The 14,979-nt window shown below is 41.7% G+C and overlaps 1 protein-coding gene across 2 annotated transcripts in view; it reads left to right on the top strand.

The window, feature by feature from the left end:
* Positions 1 to 14,979, top strand: part of ddx11 (DEAD/H (Asp-Glu-Ala-Asp/His) box helicase 11) — an 81,492-nt gene that overhangs the window by 56,052 nt on the left and 10,461 nt on the right. The window contains exons 20-23 of one of the 2 annotated variants that reach the window (XM_072552453.1): positions 3,453 to 3,556; positions 7,820 to 7,969; positions 8,723 to 8,791; positions 10,175 to 10,275. In XM_072552453.1, coding sequence (XP_072408554.1) covers positions 3,453 to 3,556; positions 7,820 to 7,969; positions 8,723 to 8,791; positions 10,175 to 10,275 — 424 coding nt within the window. Of the gene's footprint in view, positions 1 to 3,452; positions 3,557 to 7,819; positions 7,970 to 8,722; positions 8,792 to 9,983; positions 10,008 to 10,174; positions 10,276 to 14,979 lie in introns of those variants that run through there. The other variant, XM_072552454.1, reaches the window with a different exon arrangement.

The raw sequence follows: 14,979 nt of genomic DNA, 5'->3' as shown, positions 1-14,979 counted from the left end.
TTTAGGTCTCCTTACCTGAGGAAGGATGCTCTTGCTGCAGAGGGAATGCAACGAAGGTTTCCCAGATTGATTCCTGGGATGGCAGGACTGGCAAATGATTTGGTTTGGATTGTATTCACTGGAGTTGAGAAGAATGACAGGTGAATGCAGGGAGGATGTTCCCGATGGGAGAGGAATCCAGGATTGGGGTCACTTTAAGGATAAGGGGTAGATCTTTTACGACTGAGGTGAGGAGGTATTTCTTAAACCTGGGGAATTCACTACCATGGAAAGTAGTTGAGGCCAAAACATAATGTTTTCATGGAAGAGGTAGTAAAAGCTCTTCTGGAGAAAAAAGACAAAGCAATGGGGGAAAGTGGGATTAAGGTACTGAGCTCGATGATCCATGATGGCTATGATGAATACAGGAGCAGGCTTGAGGGATAAAATGGCCTACTTGTGTTCCTATCTTCTGTGTTTCTATGTTAAGATTTTAAATCCCACCCTCCTACACTATCCTTCCAGCCATGCATTGATTTACTGTATTCTCCTAATTCTGATCTTACTAGCATGTAACACTGGGAGTAAACTTGAGATTTCCAATGTTGAAGTCCTGGTTTTTAATTTATTTCCTAGCTCCCTACACTCTGTTCTTAGGACTGCATGCTTTGATTTTATACCTATCGCATTTCACTGACTTGGTCCACAATCTCTGATTCTTCTTTCTTCACAATGTCCTACAGCCACAGAAATGTCTGCAGAAACTCTTGCACTGTTTGCTTTGTGCTTCTGCTGTGCCTGGTGATCACATGTTCCCTTCCTACGTTGGCAATCTTGACCGGCAGTGTGATCATCTCACTGCTATCCACAACTATCTCAGCCTTGTAGGTAATCAGCAATGACTCCAGCTACTGCTCTATATCTGGTAGGATGACATCCAGTAGCTGCAGTCCTGCATATGTGGTCACCTTGGACATGAGATGTCCTAACTTCCCACATCCCACAGCAGTTGCAGTACACCTGACTATGCTGCCTTACCCTTGAATTACTGGTTGTACGTTTGCTTGCTGGACTGGTAGGTTTGTTCTCAGACATTTCGTCACCATGCTAGGTAACATTCTCAGTGAGCCTTCGTTGAAGCGCACCATGAATGAACATCTGTGAACACCAACGCTTCACTGATGATGTTACGTAGCATGGTGATGAAACGTCAGAGAACAAACCTACCAGCTCAGCAAGCAAACTTACAACCAGAACCTCAACCTGAGCCACAAATCTGCTCAAAAACCTTGAATTACTCTCTTGTCACTTACTTCCTCCAAATTAAAGAATATATATATACCAGAACCTAGACTTGACAGTTGTCACCCAGTCATCACCTTGTCCACTCCTCTCACTGACACTGTCTCCGTGTCCTCACACTGTCCACTCCTCTCACTGACACTAACTGTCACTCTGTCCTCACCTTGTCCATTCGTCTCAGTGACACTGACTGTTGTAGAACAAAGAACAATACAGCGCAGAACAGGCCCTTCGGCCCTCGATGTTGCGCCGACCTGTGTACTGATGTAAGTACATCCCATCATCATCCATATGCTTATCCAAGAATTGTTTAAATGCTCCTAATGTGGCAGAGTTGACTACATTGGCAGGCAGGACATTCCACGCCCTTACCACTCTCTGAGTAAAGAACCTGCCTTTGACATCTGTCTTAAATCTATCACCCCTCAATTTGTAGCTATGCCACCTTGTACAAGCTGATATCATCATCCTAGGAAAAAGTCTTTCACTGTCTATCCTATCTAATCCTCTGATCATCTTGTATGTCTCTATCAAAACCCTTCTTAGCCTTCTTCTCTCAAATGAGAACAGACCCAAGTCTTTCCTCATAAGATCTTCCCTCCAGACCAGGCAACATCCTGGTAAATCTCCTCTGCACCTTTTCCAATGCTTCCACATCCTTCTTGTAATGGGGCGACCAGAACTGTACACAATATTCCAAGTGTGCTGCACTAGCATTTTGTATAGTTGCATCATGACATCATGGCTCTGGAACTCAATCCCTCTACCAATAAAACCTAACACACTGTTTGCCTTCTTAACAGCACTATCAATCTGGGTGGCAACTTTCAGGGATCTATGTACATGGACCCCATGATCCCTCCATACATTCACACTACCAAGAATCTTTCCATTGACCCAGTATTCTGCCTTCCTGTTATTCTTCCCCAAGTGAATCACCTCACATTTACCTGCATTGAACTCCATTTGCCACCTCTCAGCCCAATTCTGCAGTATATCCAAATACTCCTGCAACCTATAACATTCTTCCAAACAGTCCACTATCCCATCAACTTTAGCGTCATCTGCAAACTTGTTAACCCATCCGCCGATGCCTGCATCTAAGTCATTTATAAAAATGACAAATAGCAGTGGTCCCAAAACAGCTCCATGTGGCACACCACTAGTAACTGGACTCTAGGCTGAATATTTTCCATCAACCACCACTTGCTACCTTCTTACAGAAAGCCAATTTCTAATCCAAACTGCTAAATCACACTCAATCCCATGCCTCTGCATTTTCTCCAAAAGCCTACCATATGGACTCTTATCAAAGGCTTTACTGAAGTCCATGTATACCATGTCAACTGCCCTACTCTCATCCACATGCTTGGTCACCTGAAAAAAACTCAATGAGGTTTGTGAGACATGACCTGCCCTTGACGAAACCAAGTTGACTATTTCCAGTCAAATTAGATTAGATTAGATTAGATTGTTTGCTAGAGCAAATTGTTTGCTAGATGATTATAAATCCTATCTCTTATGATCCTTTCCAAAACTTTTCTTACAACAGACGTAATGCTCACTGGTCTATAATTACCTGGGTCATCTCTACTGCCCTTCTTGAACATTTGCAATCCTCCAGTCCTCTGTTACTAAACCTGTAGACCATGACGACTCAAAGATCAAGGCCAAAGGCTCCAGCATCTCCTCCCTAGTTTCTCAGAGAATCCTCTGATAAATCCCATCTGGCCCTGGGGACTAGTCTACTTTCACACCTTCTAGAATTGATAACACCTCCTCCTTACTAACCTCGATCCTTTCTAGTCTAATATCCTGTATCTCATTTTTCTCCTGTACAATATTCTCCTTTTCCTGAGTGGAAACAGATGAGAAATAATCATTTAGCACATCTTTGATCTCCACAGGGTCCACATTCAACTTCCCACTTCTGTCTTTGACTGGCCCTATTCCTACTTGGTCATCCTTTTATTCTCTCACTGACACTGACTGTCTCCATGTCCTCACACTGTCCATTCCTCTCACTGACACTGATTGCCTGTCACAGGGTGGTCACCTCAGCCAACCCTGTCCAAAAGGAATACCCAGTTTCTATCTACAAGCTGGTGGTTCCTGAAATTTTTAGTGCAGAATTACCTGTCAACTGTCCTTTTTTTTTCTGAACCTCTTAGATCATGTGATTCCTCCAGGAAACATTTTGCCAGTAATCCTGTGTAGTGGTCCATCAGGACAGCAGCTTGAATTCACCTTCCAGAAGAGGGACAAGACACAGCTGGTGAGTATTTCAGACCTGAAGCTGTCTCCAAAATCTGAAATAAGTCAGCAAATCTCAGTAAAGCTTGGTATTGTAAAGTTGTGATATATTGAATTTGAGCTTAGAACATAGAACATTACAGCGCAGTACAGGCACCTCATTGTTGCTGTGACCTGTGGACCCAATCTGAAGCCCATCTATCCTACACTATTCCATTTTCATCCGTATGTTTATCCAATGACTGTTTAAATGCCTTTAAAGTTGGCAAGTTTACTACTGTTGCGGGCAGTGCGCTCCATGCCCCTACTATTCTCTGTGTAAAGAAACTACCTCTGACATCTGTCCTATATCTATTACCTCTCAATTTAAAGCTATGTCCTCTTGTGCTAGCCATCAGCATCCAAGGAAAAAGCCTCTCAATGTCCACCCTATGATAACTCTCTGATTATCTTATATGTCTCAATTAAGTCACCTCTCAACCTCCCTTAGGAAAACAGTGTCAAGTTCTTCAGCCTGTCCTCCTAAGACCTTCCCTCCAAACCAGGCAACATCCTAGGTTGTTCAATTCATAATTACCCCAATTTACCAATGTCTGTAAACAACCCAATTAATTATAATCTTAGTGCATGATTTTGAGACAAGCCAATAACTTTTTTGTTAAGAAGGAGCTAAAGTTAATAGAAAACTAAGCAAAGAAAGATTATACTCATTGCAACAACAGACCTTTATGATTTTCGACAAGATCAAGCAGAAGAAAATTTTAAACAACTTGTATCTTCAGTAAATCTGATGAGAATGTCATCTTGGGGTCCTTCAGTAAATGGCTAGTGATGTAAAGTAGTGACAAGCTCACCTCAGTCATGGTTGAGAGTGTGTTGCTGGAAAAGCACAGCAGGTCAGGCAGCATCCGAGGAAACAGGAATATCGATGTTTTGTGCCGGAGCCCTTCATCAGGAATCTGGCCTGAAATGTCAATTCCTGCTCCTTGGATGGTGCCTGACCTGCTGTGCTTTTCCACCACCACACTCTCAACTCTGATCTGCAGACCTCACTCTCCTCACCTCAATCATGGGTTTGCTTATCTCTGTGACCCTCACCCATGTGAGACTTGGTCTGCTCTAAATTCAGTGATGGACCAAACTAGGTCTCTGGAATTATTAATTGGATCTCCAGACACTTCTGAAGATGTTTCTGACAAAAGAACAGTAGACTGTTCAGCATGTATCCCCTGAATCTGATTTATATATGCAACTTTCAAAAGCTTTGAATTTGTTCTAATCAAGGTTGGAAGATTGGTCATTGTCTGTTTACCTGATCATAAATGTCTTGGTGTCAAATTCCAGGCTTCCATTTAGTATTACAGGCAAGTCATAATTCTGTGTGTTAAGTTTATAAAAAGGATTTTAGGACTATCTTTAGTCTAATGCAAATGTCAGATAATACTGTGAACTTAAACGCTGTACTTTATAATCAAAGAATTTACAATGGATATAACTGAAATTCCACTTAATCATCTGGTTCTCAGCTGATATGGTTACTGGCAAAGGTCTTATTTAATTTGTTATACATTGTAATTTGTAAGGGTACACTCAGTCTTTTGAAAGCTTTACAAGAATTTCTGGAAAGCCTTTTTTTTGCTAATTCAGTGAATGTGGAATAATGTTAATCTGAAAATGTAACTCTTTTTGGTCCTGGAGATATACAGCACTGAAATGCTGTAATTGTAACAGCCTCCACCACTTCCTATGGCAGTTTATTCCATACAAGCACCATCCTCTGTGTGAAATATTTGCCCCTTCGGTCCCTCTGAATCTAACCCCCTCACCTTAAACCAATGCTGTCTAGTTTCAGACTCTCCTACCCCAGAGAAAACATCTTGTATTTTTACCCTATCCATGCCCCTCATGATTTTATAAACCTCTATAAGGTCACCCCTCAGCCTCTGATGCTCCAGGGAAAATGGCCCCAGCCTGTTCAGCCGTTCCCTTTAGCTCAAATCCTCCAACCCTAGCAAATGTCCTTGTAAATCTTTTCCGAAACCTTTCAGGTTTCGCAACATCCTTCCAGTAGGAATTGCGCACAGAATTCCAAAATGGCCTAACCAATGTCCTGTACAGTCACAACATGACCTCCCAACTCCTATACTCAATGCACTGACCAATAAAGACAACCATACCTAATGCCTTCTTCACTGTCCTATCTACCTGCGACTCTACCTTCAAAGAGCTATGAACCTGCACTCCATGGTCTCTTTATTCAGCAACATTCCCCAGGACCTTACCATTAAGTGTATAAGTCCTGTCGTGATTTTCCTTTCCAAAATGCAGCACCTCACATTGATCTAAATTAAACTCCATCTGCCACCCCTTAGCCCATTGACCCATGTGATCAAGATCCAGTTGTACTCTGAAGTAACCTTGGCTGTGCACTACATCTTCAATTTTGGTGTCATCTGCAAATTTACTAACTATACCTCCTATGTTCACAAGTAAATTATTTATATAAATGATTAAAAGTAGTGGACCCAGCACCGATCCTTGTGGCACTCCACTGGTCACAGACCTCCAGTCTGAAAAACAACCCTCCACCACCACCCTCTGTCTTCTACCTTTGAGCCAGTTCTGTATCCAAATGGCTAGTTCTCCCTCTATTCTGCAGAATCTAATCTTGCTCACCAGTTCTACCATGAGGAACCTTGTCGAAAGCTTTACTGAAATCCATCTAGCTCACATCCACCACTTTGCCCTCATCAAGCGACTTTGTTACTTCTTCAAAAAACTCAACCAAGTTTGTGAAGCATGATTTCCCATGCACAAAGCCATGCTGATTATCCCTAATCAGTCCTTGCCTTTCCAAATACATGTAAATCCTGTCCTTCAGGATTCCTTCCAACAACTTACCCACCACCCATGTCAAGCTCACCAATCTGTAGATCTCTGGATTTTTCCTTACCATCTTTCTTAAAAAGTGGCACCATGTTAGCCAACATCCAGTCTTCAGACACCTTGCCTGTGGCTATCGATGATATAGATCTCAGCAGGGGGCCCAGACATTTTTTTAATTTGCTCGTGTTTCTACAGATTTGATAACTAAGTGAACTCCTTTCTCACACTCAGTACAAATGAACGGTTTCTCCACTGTGTTCTTGATGCCTTTGCCTAAAGCTCTGCTGACTGCTGGAATTGGTGCTTAACCATCTGTTCCAAATTTGTTGTATTTTGTGCTTAAAACTAGATGGGAGACACTTCACAGCAGCATCATTGGAATGAAGGAAAATCTGAGTTTAGGAATCTCAAAGAAGTCTAGGAGCAAAGTATGTTTTGTTGAAGGAATTGTTTCCACTAGTTAGGGAGTTGGTAAATTATGGACACCCATTTAAAAGGAGCAATGAGACCTTGCACAACAGTTTGCTGCGATTATCTGGCTGTGAGGGTTTCCTGCAAGTACTGTTGTTTCTTCCCACAGTCTAAAGAGGTGCAGGTTAACTAAATTGCCTAGGGATGTGCAGGCTAGGTGGATTCGCCATCGGAAATGCAGTGTTATAGAGATGGGGTAGCGAATGGGTCTGGGATGGACTGCTCTTGGGAGGGTCATTGTGGACTCAATGGGCCGAATGGCCTGCTTCCTCACTGTAGGGATTCTGTGATTTAGTATACAGGCAGTCCCTGAGTTATGTACCATTGCCATTCCTGAGTATGATCTTGAATCAATTTCTTTGCAAATTGCAACATAATACAGGACAGCAAAAAATATCAATTTGTAAGTATGAGCAGATGCTCGCATGAGGGATCATGCTTAAAGTTAGTATTGGACCTCATTTGTAAGTGTAACTGTTCATAAATCAGATGTTCATAAGTTGGTGACTACCTTTAATACAATAGTGACTTTCAAAAGGAAATGGTATGTAGACGAGAAGAAAGAAATATTTGCAGGACTAGTGGGAAAGAGTAGACTAACTAGATAACACTTTCAAAAGCTTGCAGAAAGATTAAATTTTAATGATTCCTTTTGACTGACCAAACCCAACAACTGTGACAAGTGTTGGAATACCAGGCCAAGGTGAGGCACTGACCTTGTGGGGAACATCATCATCGGTGGTTTAGGCTGTTCTGCCTTCCAGCATTTCCTTGAAGTTCCTGGTTAAAATGGATATCAGCACAGCCCTTAACTATGCTACTTAGCTTGTTCTAAATGACAAGTTCTGGAATTAATCTGAATGCCTCGTATGATGTTGACCATACTTTGTTCTTCTTTTGCTTTTAATGCCAAATCTTCTCTTTGTAGCTGGATGAATGTGGCCGGGTGCTGGTCAATCTGTGTAAGGTGGTCCCTGGTGGTATCGTATGCTTCTTTCCATCCTACGAGTATGAAAAACGAGTGTACACACACTGGGAAAAGACCGGCCTCCTGACACAGCTTGAAGCCAGAAAGAAGGTAACTTAGTTCTTTCACACTTGTGGCTCTTTCAGCTTTTAACAACTCAGAGGTAATAGTTTGGAACCACGCTCTTTTCTTTTGATAAGAATGTTGTACAGTGTTTGAAAATCTTTCTTTCTATTTAAAAAATGTCCCTCCCCTCACATCTTGTGTATGATTCTGTGTGTCTCATGCTTGCATTGTTCAGTCCTTTGACTTTTAACTGCACTTCTCCTCTCTTTCACACCCCACCCCTCCTTGATGGAAGACCCTTCAGTCCCTTCAGGAAGTTTTTGCCTAAACCTCCACTTTTTCTTGCTCCCTCCCCCTTTATGAGCTCATTCAGGAACAATCTTTTCAGCTAAGCTTTCATTCTCCCCTACCCAATAGCTGTCAACGTAGCCTCTTCTTTTTACTAATGCTGGATGATATCAAATGAAAACCACCCCTGAATTGAAGGCTAAAAATTGTTTAGGTGACAAATTGTGCACTAAGATATCTTTAAAAGTATATTGTGGGGAGCAGATGTGAGAATGTGATGATAGAGCAGAGAATGAGAGTGAGAATGTGATGTTGGGACAGTGGTGAGGGAGAGCGGTCTGTTTTATGTCTGTGGTGAATGTGAATCTCAAACCTGTTGTTTAGTTTATTATCACACCAGGCCTATATTGTTGCTATATGAATTACTTTGATGCTGGCTTGATCAATATTTGACTTTCGGAGTGTTTTCTGTCACCTAAACTACTTTTATGCTTTTATTTGATGCTATAGATATTTCAGGAACCTAAAAAAGCTAGTCAAGTGGAGCAAGTGCTATCCGAATACTCTATGTGCATCCAGGTACGTCGCAGGAGTATAGATACTGTTTGAGGACAAGACAAGGCTGAGACTCTTACCCTCTCATTTGGACAATCTGGGCAAGATACCAATGGGCTGATTTCTACTCCACAATGAGAGTCAGCACCTTCAAAGAAAAAATTGCGAATGTTGTTTTGCATTCACTGGATGTGGGAATCACAGACTGGGCCAACATTTATTGCCATCCATAACTGCTTCAGAATCAGCCACATTGCTGTGGGTTGGAGTTACATGCAGGCTGACCAAGTAGGTTACAAATTTCCTCCCCTAACGAACATTGGTGAACCAGAAGGGTTTTCAACAATCAGCAATGGTTTTATGGTCATCTTTAGACTCTTAATTTCAGTTTTCTTCTTTCTTGAGTTCAAATAGAGATGTACAGCATGGAAACAGATCCTTTGGTCCAACCCGTCCATACCCACCAGATATCCCAACCCAATCTGGTCCCATCTGCCAGCACTTGGCCCATGTCCCTCCAAACCCTTCCTTTTCGTATACCCATCCAGATGCCTTTTAAATGTTGTAATTGTACCAGCCTCCACCACTTCCTTCGGCAGCTCATTCCATACATGCACCACCCTCTGCGTGAAAAAAATCACCCCTTTCGGTCCATTTATATCTTTCCCCTCTCACCCTAAACCTATGCCTTCTAGTTCTAGATTCTCCTACACCAGGGAATAGACTTTGGTTATTTACCCTATTCATGCTCCTCATGATTTTATAAACCTCAGCCTCCGATGCTCCAGGGAAAACAGCCCCAGACTATTCAGTCTCTTCCTATAGCTCAAATCCTCCAAACCTGGCAACATCCTTGTAAATCTTTTCTGAACCCTTTCAAGTTTCGCAACATCCTTCCAATTGGAGGGAGACCCGAACTCCAAAAATGACCTAACCAATGTGCTGTACAGCTGCAACATGACCTCCTCCATGCTCTGACCAATAAATCTCACGACCTGGTCTTCTGGATTAATAGATAATATCACTAGGCCATCACCTCCCCCAAAGGCAGTCATAGTTCAAGTTGCTATGTTGGTGCTCTTTTGCTACCAGGAATTATATAGCAGATAGGCAAATGGTAAATCTGGACGGAGATGCTTTATTGATGACGTTCATACTTCCACAGCCGGTTCTGGACTGGACCCAAGCTCTCTCTCTCTCTCTCTCTCTCCACCAGGTCACCTGATCAGCTCTCTTAAAGGGGCAGAACTCTCAACCACCTACATAACAATAGGGTTCCAGATCATTGATATGATTAGATTGGAGCAAAGACTGAGAAGAAGCAGATTGACCCATGTTATTGATGATAAGGGGTTAATATTCCAAACTTTGGCTGCATTAGTTTCTTTATTTTCTGGTGTCATACAGCATTCGAGTCGCTCGCCAGGCCTAGTTGCTGGGGGCCTGCTCTTCTCTGTGGTTGGTGGAAAAATGAGTGAAGGCATCAACTTCTCAGATGACCTGGGCAGGTAGGAATTCATAATTTGATTGCTCCAAAGTTCAAAGTCGGGAGTGTGTTGCTGGGAAAGCACAGCAGGTCACGCAGCATCTGAGAAGCAGGAGAATCGACTTTTCGGGCATAAGCCCTTCATCAGGAATGATCTCCAGCATCTGCGGTCCTCACTTTTTTCTTGCTCCAAAGTTCCTCAGAGTTGGGTTTTGTCCAAACCATTTTGAAATGTTGCTGGTACAATGTTGAGTTTTGCTTCCCTCCTGCCCCAAGTGAACCAAAAGTGGACTAACCATTGTGGCATTCAATGGAAGTGTTGGTGAAACAATAGATTAGCAGGCTTGCCATCTCTCTCCAGAAAGTGACTTGTCAGTCAGATTCAGTGTCTCTGAGATATCTAGACAGATTTGCATGAATCCAGGGCAATATCAGTTCTGACAGTCTGTGACAAAAGCTGATGGGAAAACCAGATCTTTTGTAAAGTGCTTTACGACAGATCTTCCTGCCTTTGGAGTTTATAAATGAAATCCTGACTATTCCAATGTTTGGAGCATGGGAGGAGTAGACTTTGTGACACAACTGATCATAGAATCATGGCTATTTCTGTCAAATCAGAATCACCACCAACGCAGACCAAGAACATGTCAACTTGCTGCTGCTATATTTTTATTGTAAATCTCAAAGAGCACTAACAGAATGTGCTTCCTTCCAGTGTGACCAATAAGATGGATTCATTGTATGATGAACCAAGCTCCCTGGATCAGTGCAGGGCCACAGTTTCAAGTTCTCATTATGATTTAATATAAAGGAAATGCCCAGACTCTGCTTTCTTCACCATCCCACACCCCCATGAACACAGCCACTAAATGTGTATGAGCTTTGTCAAGTCAACTAGTTATTTCATCAAGAAGTTTGTTGTCACCAAGTCTAGTCTTGTACCTGCTCAGTAACAGTGAAATATGCATTTTATTTTTAGGAGAATGTTACTCCAGTATTAAGAGCAGAAACCCAGGAAATGTTGTCTTCCCAAACAACTAGAAATGTTTCTGATTTATCCTTTTTGGGGCCTGAAATAAGTGAGCTCATTTGCCGAGATTGAAATCCATTTATCACCGTTTCTTTCTATTCACACACCTTCAGCATCTTAGTCACTACTTTCACAATGCCTCCTACCTTTATGTCAATGATGAGCTTACACATGAGTCATTCTATCCCATCTTTTATCATTTAAGTACAGTCCCATGCTGCCAATCTGAATATGTTCCCATTTGCCTTAGGTCTTCTGCCACTCCACTAATTTGCCTTTACTTTCACAAGCTGCAGCTTTAACAAGCAGCCTCTTTTTTTTTGAGGGATTTAATCAAATGCCTCCTGGAAGACATTTTCCTGTCCACCACTTTAGCCACCATTTCAAATATCTCCGGTTCTTCAAGCGTGTTGAACCTAATCTTTCTCATCGAAAGGAGCAGTTGCCAAGTGGGGAGAACTTTGGGCAACTGCATTGTTCTCTATCTATCTCTTCAAATCCTATTATGATGGTCATCTGAGCCTGGGATTAGTCTCTGGTGCTATTATTTATATCATTATTATTTTGTTTGTGTTCATTTTGGTCAATCCCCACCCCTTGGTGTCCTGTTTAAGATTGAGGTAAGTTTTGCAAGGTTTGACTAGGTGTCTGGAGTTCAGAAACATAGAACAGACAAATTTGAGACAATGATTTCTGGAATGGTATTCCTTTATTTAAAACTCAACAAATATATGACACTGTTACATAATAATTCTGGAATGCACATAAAGCTTGCATGCGTCCATCTCTTCACTTTAAGATCAAGCAACTGGAAGCAAAAACTTTTTATATATAAATACCAGTGAGTGGTCACTTTGTCAGAGACTCAGTGTTGCTCTTTAACTAGTAATTGACCAAGTCTTCACCCATTTGAAATCTCTAGGTTTGTTTTTTGCACTGTCTTTCAGGGATCAATCTGGTTAACATGTTGACAGTGTCTTATCCTATAAAGATTCCTCTTTATATCAGTAATATGTTGGGTTCTTTTCATAAACCATGAGGAAAAGATCATTTTCCTGTTAGCCACTATGCATTAATTTTCACTGTTCAGTGATGTTCTCCTGAATTTCCTTCTTAATCATTCATGACCTTCAGGGCCAGATCTCGATGTTCTTGAGTTTGTTTACTTAAAAGTCTCCAATCTGTGGAAAAAAATTACCTACAGCGTTCACTAGTTTAGTTTCACCTGGAAAAGGTCTTCTGGTCTTGCTACATAATACTGAAGTTTGATCAAATGTCTACACATTAAAATCCATGGAAGACTGCATTCTTGCATTTCCAATCAGTTATCTGTGCCATCACCAAGACTGCCTATTTCCACCTTCATTACCTCACCCTTGGCTGCTGAGACCATCCAAAACTTCATACTTATCCTAAATTGCTCACTGACCAACATTAGCTCCCATACAAACCTCATGAATACTGTGTAAAGTAAAATTGGTTTTGCTCTGGATGTTTAGTAGCATTTTTTTTATTGATTCATGGGATGAGGGCATCATTGGCTATTGCCCATCCCTAATTGCCCAGAGGGCAGTTAAGAGACAACCACATGGCTGTGGCTCTGGAGTCACATGTAGGCCAGACTAAGTAAGGATGGCAGTTTCTTTCCCTAAAGGACATTAGTGAACCAGATGGGTTTTTTTCCCAATAATTGACAGAGGTTTCATGGTCATCATTAGACTCTTTATTCCAGATATTTATTGAATTCAAATTCCACCATCAGCTGTGGCAGGATTCAAACCTGGGTCCCGAGAACATTTCCTGGGTGTCTGGAGTAATAGTCCTGTGATAGTTCTACTATTCTACTAATACCTAGTTACTAGGAACTCATACTCATATTGCACATGCCTTTCAAAGAAAATAAGTAATTAGATTAAATTAGATTCCCCAAAGTGTGGAAACGGACACTTCGGCCCAACACTGACCCTCCGAAGAGTAACCCACCCAGACCCATTTCCCCTGACTAATGAACCTTTGGGCAATTTAGAATGGCCAATTCACCTGACCAGTATATCTTTGGACTGTGGGAGGAAACTGGAGCACCCGGAGGAAACCCCCGCAGACACTGGGAGAATCCGCCCAATAGAATCCTGTTTCCATATTGAAGTTCCAATCTCCCATCAAATCTGTGCTACTGAAACCTGACCGTCCAATCCCCTAACTCTCTGTGGATGCTCCTCTCCAGTTCCCAACTCTTCTGTTGACCATCATTATTTTGTATATAAATAACTTAGTTGTCAACAGAATTAGATCTCCTGTTCTGTCACCTATGTTAGGTGACACAGTCAAGCATGTAAAAAGAGCAGTTGAGTTGGTGAAACATTGACAGAATTTAGTTGTGAGAATTGTGAAATGCTCTAATTTGAGGCATCTTAGAGTATTATCTAATTGATAAGAAGCCAAACATTGTGGAGGAGAAGTGAAAGTTAGAAGTGGAAGTACCAAAGTTGCCATTTAGAATCATAGAATTTTACAAAACAGAAAGAGGCCATTTGGCCCAATGTATCTGTACTGGCTCCCAAAAGAGCAAGTCCCAATCTCCATAGACCTTATGGAACAATGTGAATTTGATTTTTTAAAAAAAGCTACTATTTTAAGAAGATTGGAATTGAAACTGTTTATGAATATGTTAGTTACATAAAGCTCTGATGAGTCTCCCATTTAAAAGAACTACATGCATTTCTGGGCAGCAGAATAAAAATTAAAAAGCCTTTGAGAGTGTGCAACACTAAAAAGGGCAACATAGTGGCTCAGTGGTTAGCACTGCTGCCTCACAGCGCCAGGGACCTGGATTCGGGCGATTGTGTGGAGTTTGCACATTCTATCTGTTTCCTTCAGGTGCTCCGGTTTCCTCCCACAGGTTCGGTGGAATGGCCATGTTAAATTGCCCTATAGTGTCCAGGGATGTGTAGGGTAGGTGGGTTAGCCCTGGGAAATGCAGGGTTACAGGAATGGGGTAGGGTGGTCGTTCTGTGTGGGATGCTGTTCGGAAGAGCAGTGTGGACTCAGTTGGCCAAACAGATTCAAAAAGATTCAATTTATGAAACCAGCTTGCAAAGTTCCATTCAATATAGAATATGACAGAGTGATCTAATTGATGTATTTAAGGTGGTTTAAAAGACTTTTGTAGGAAGGTTAAAAACAAACTGGTTGGTAATTTAAATTCAAAGGTGAGTATTGTACTTAGATTTCCAGAAGGCATTTAGTAAGGCTATTGCAAGCAATAAAAGCTCGTGGTGTAGGCAAATTGGCATGGATAGGGATTGGCCTACTAACATGAAGCAGAGAGTAGGAATAAGTCTGTCTTTTTCAGGCTGACTGGGCATCACGAATGGTGTGCCACAGGGCTCAGTGCTGAAGCCTGGACAGTGTTTATAATTTATGCAAATGATTTGGATGGAAACGATCACAAGTATGGTAACCAAATTTGCTGATGACATAAAGATAGGTAGGAAAATGAATTGTGCAGAGGGCATAAGGAGGCTGTAAGGGAATATAGATAGGTTAAATGAATAGGCAAAGATCTGCAAATGTAGTACAATGTGGGATGGTGTGAAATTGTCCATTTTGGCAGGAAGAAAAATAAAGTATGGCATCTAAAGGGTTAGGGGTTGCAGAGTCCTGAGATGCAGGGAGATCTGGGTATCTTAGTACAAT

This window comes from Chiloscyllium punctatum, chromosome 32 (assembly GCF_047496795.1).
Source record: "Chiloscyllium punctatum isolate Juve2018m chromosome 32, sChiPun1.3, whole genome shotgun sequence".
Taxonomy (NCBI): Eukaryota; Metazoa; Chordata; class Chondrichthyes; order Orectolobiformes; family Hemiscylliidae; genus Chiloscyllium; species Chiloscyllium punctatum.
This window is presented reverse-complemented; position numbering and strand designations above follow the sequence as displayed.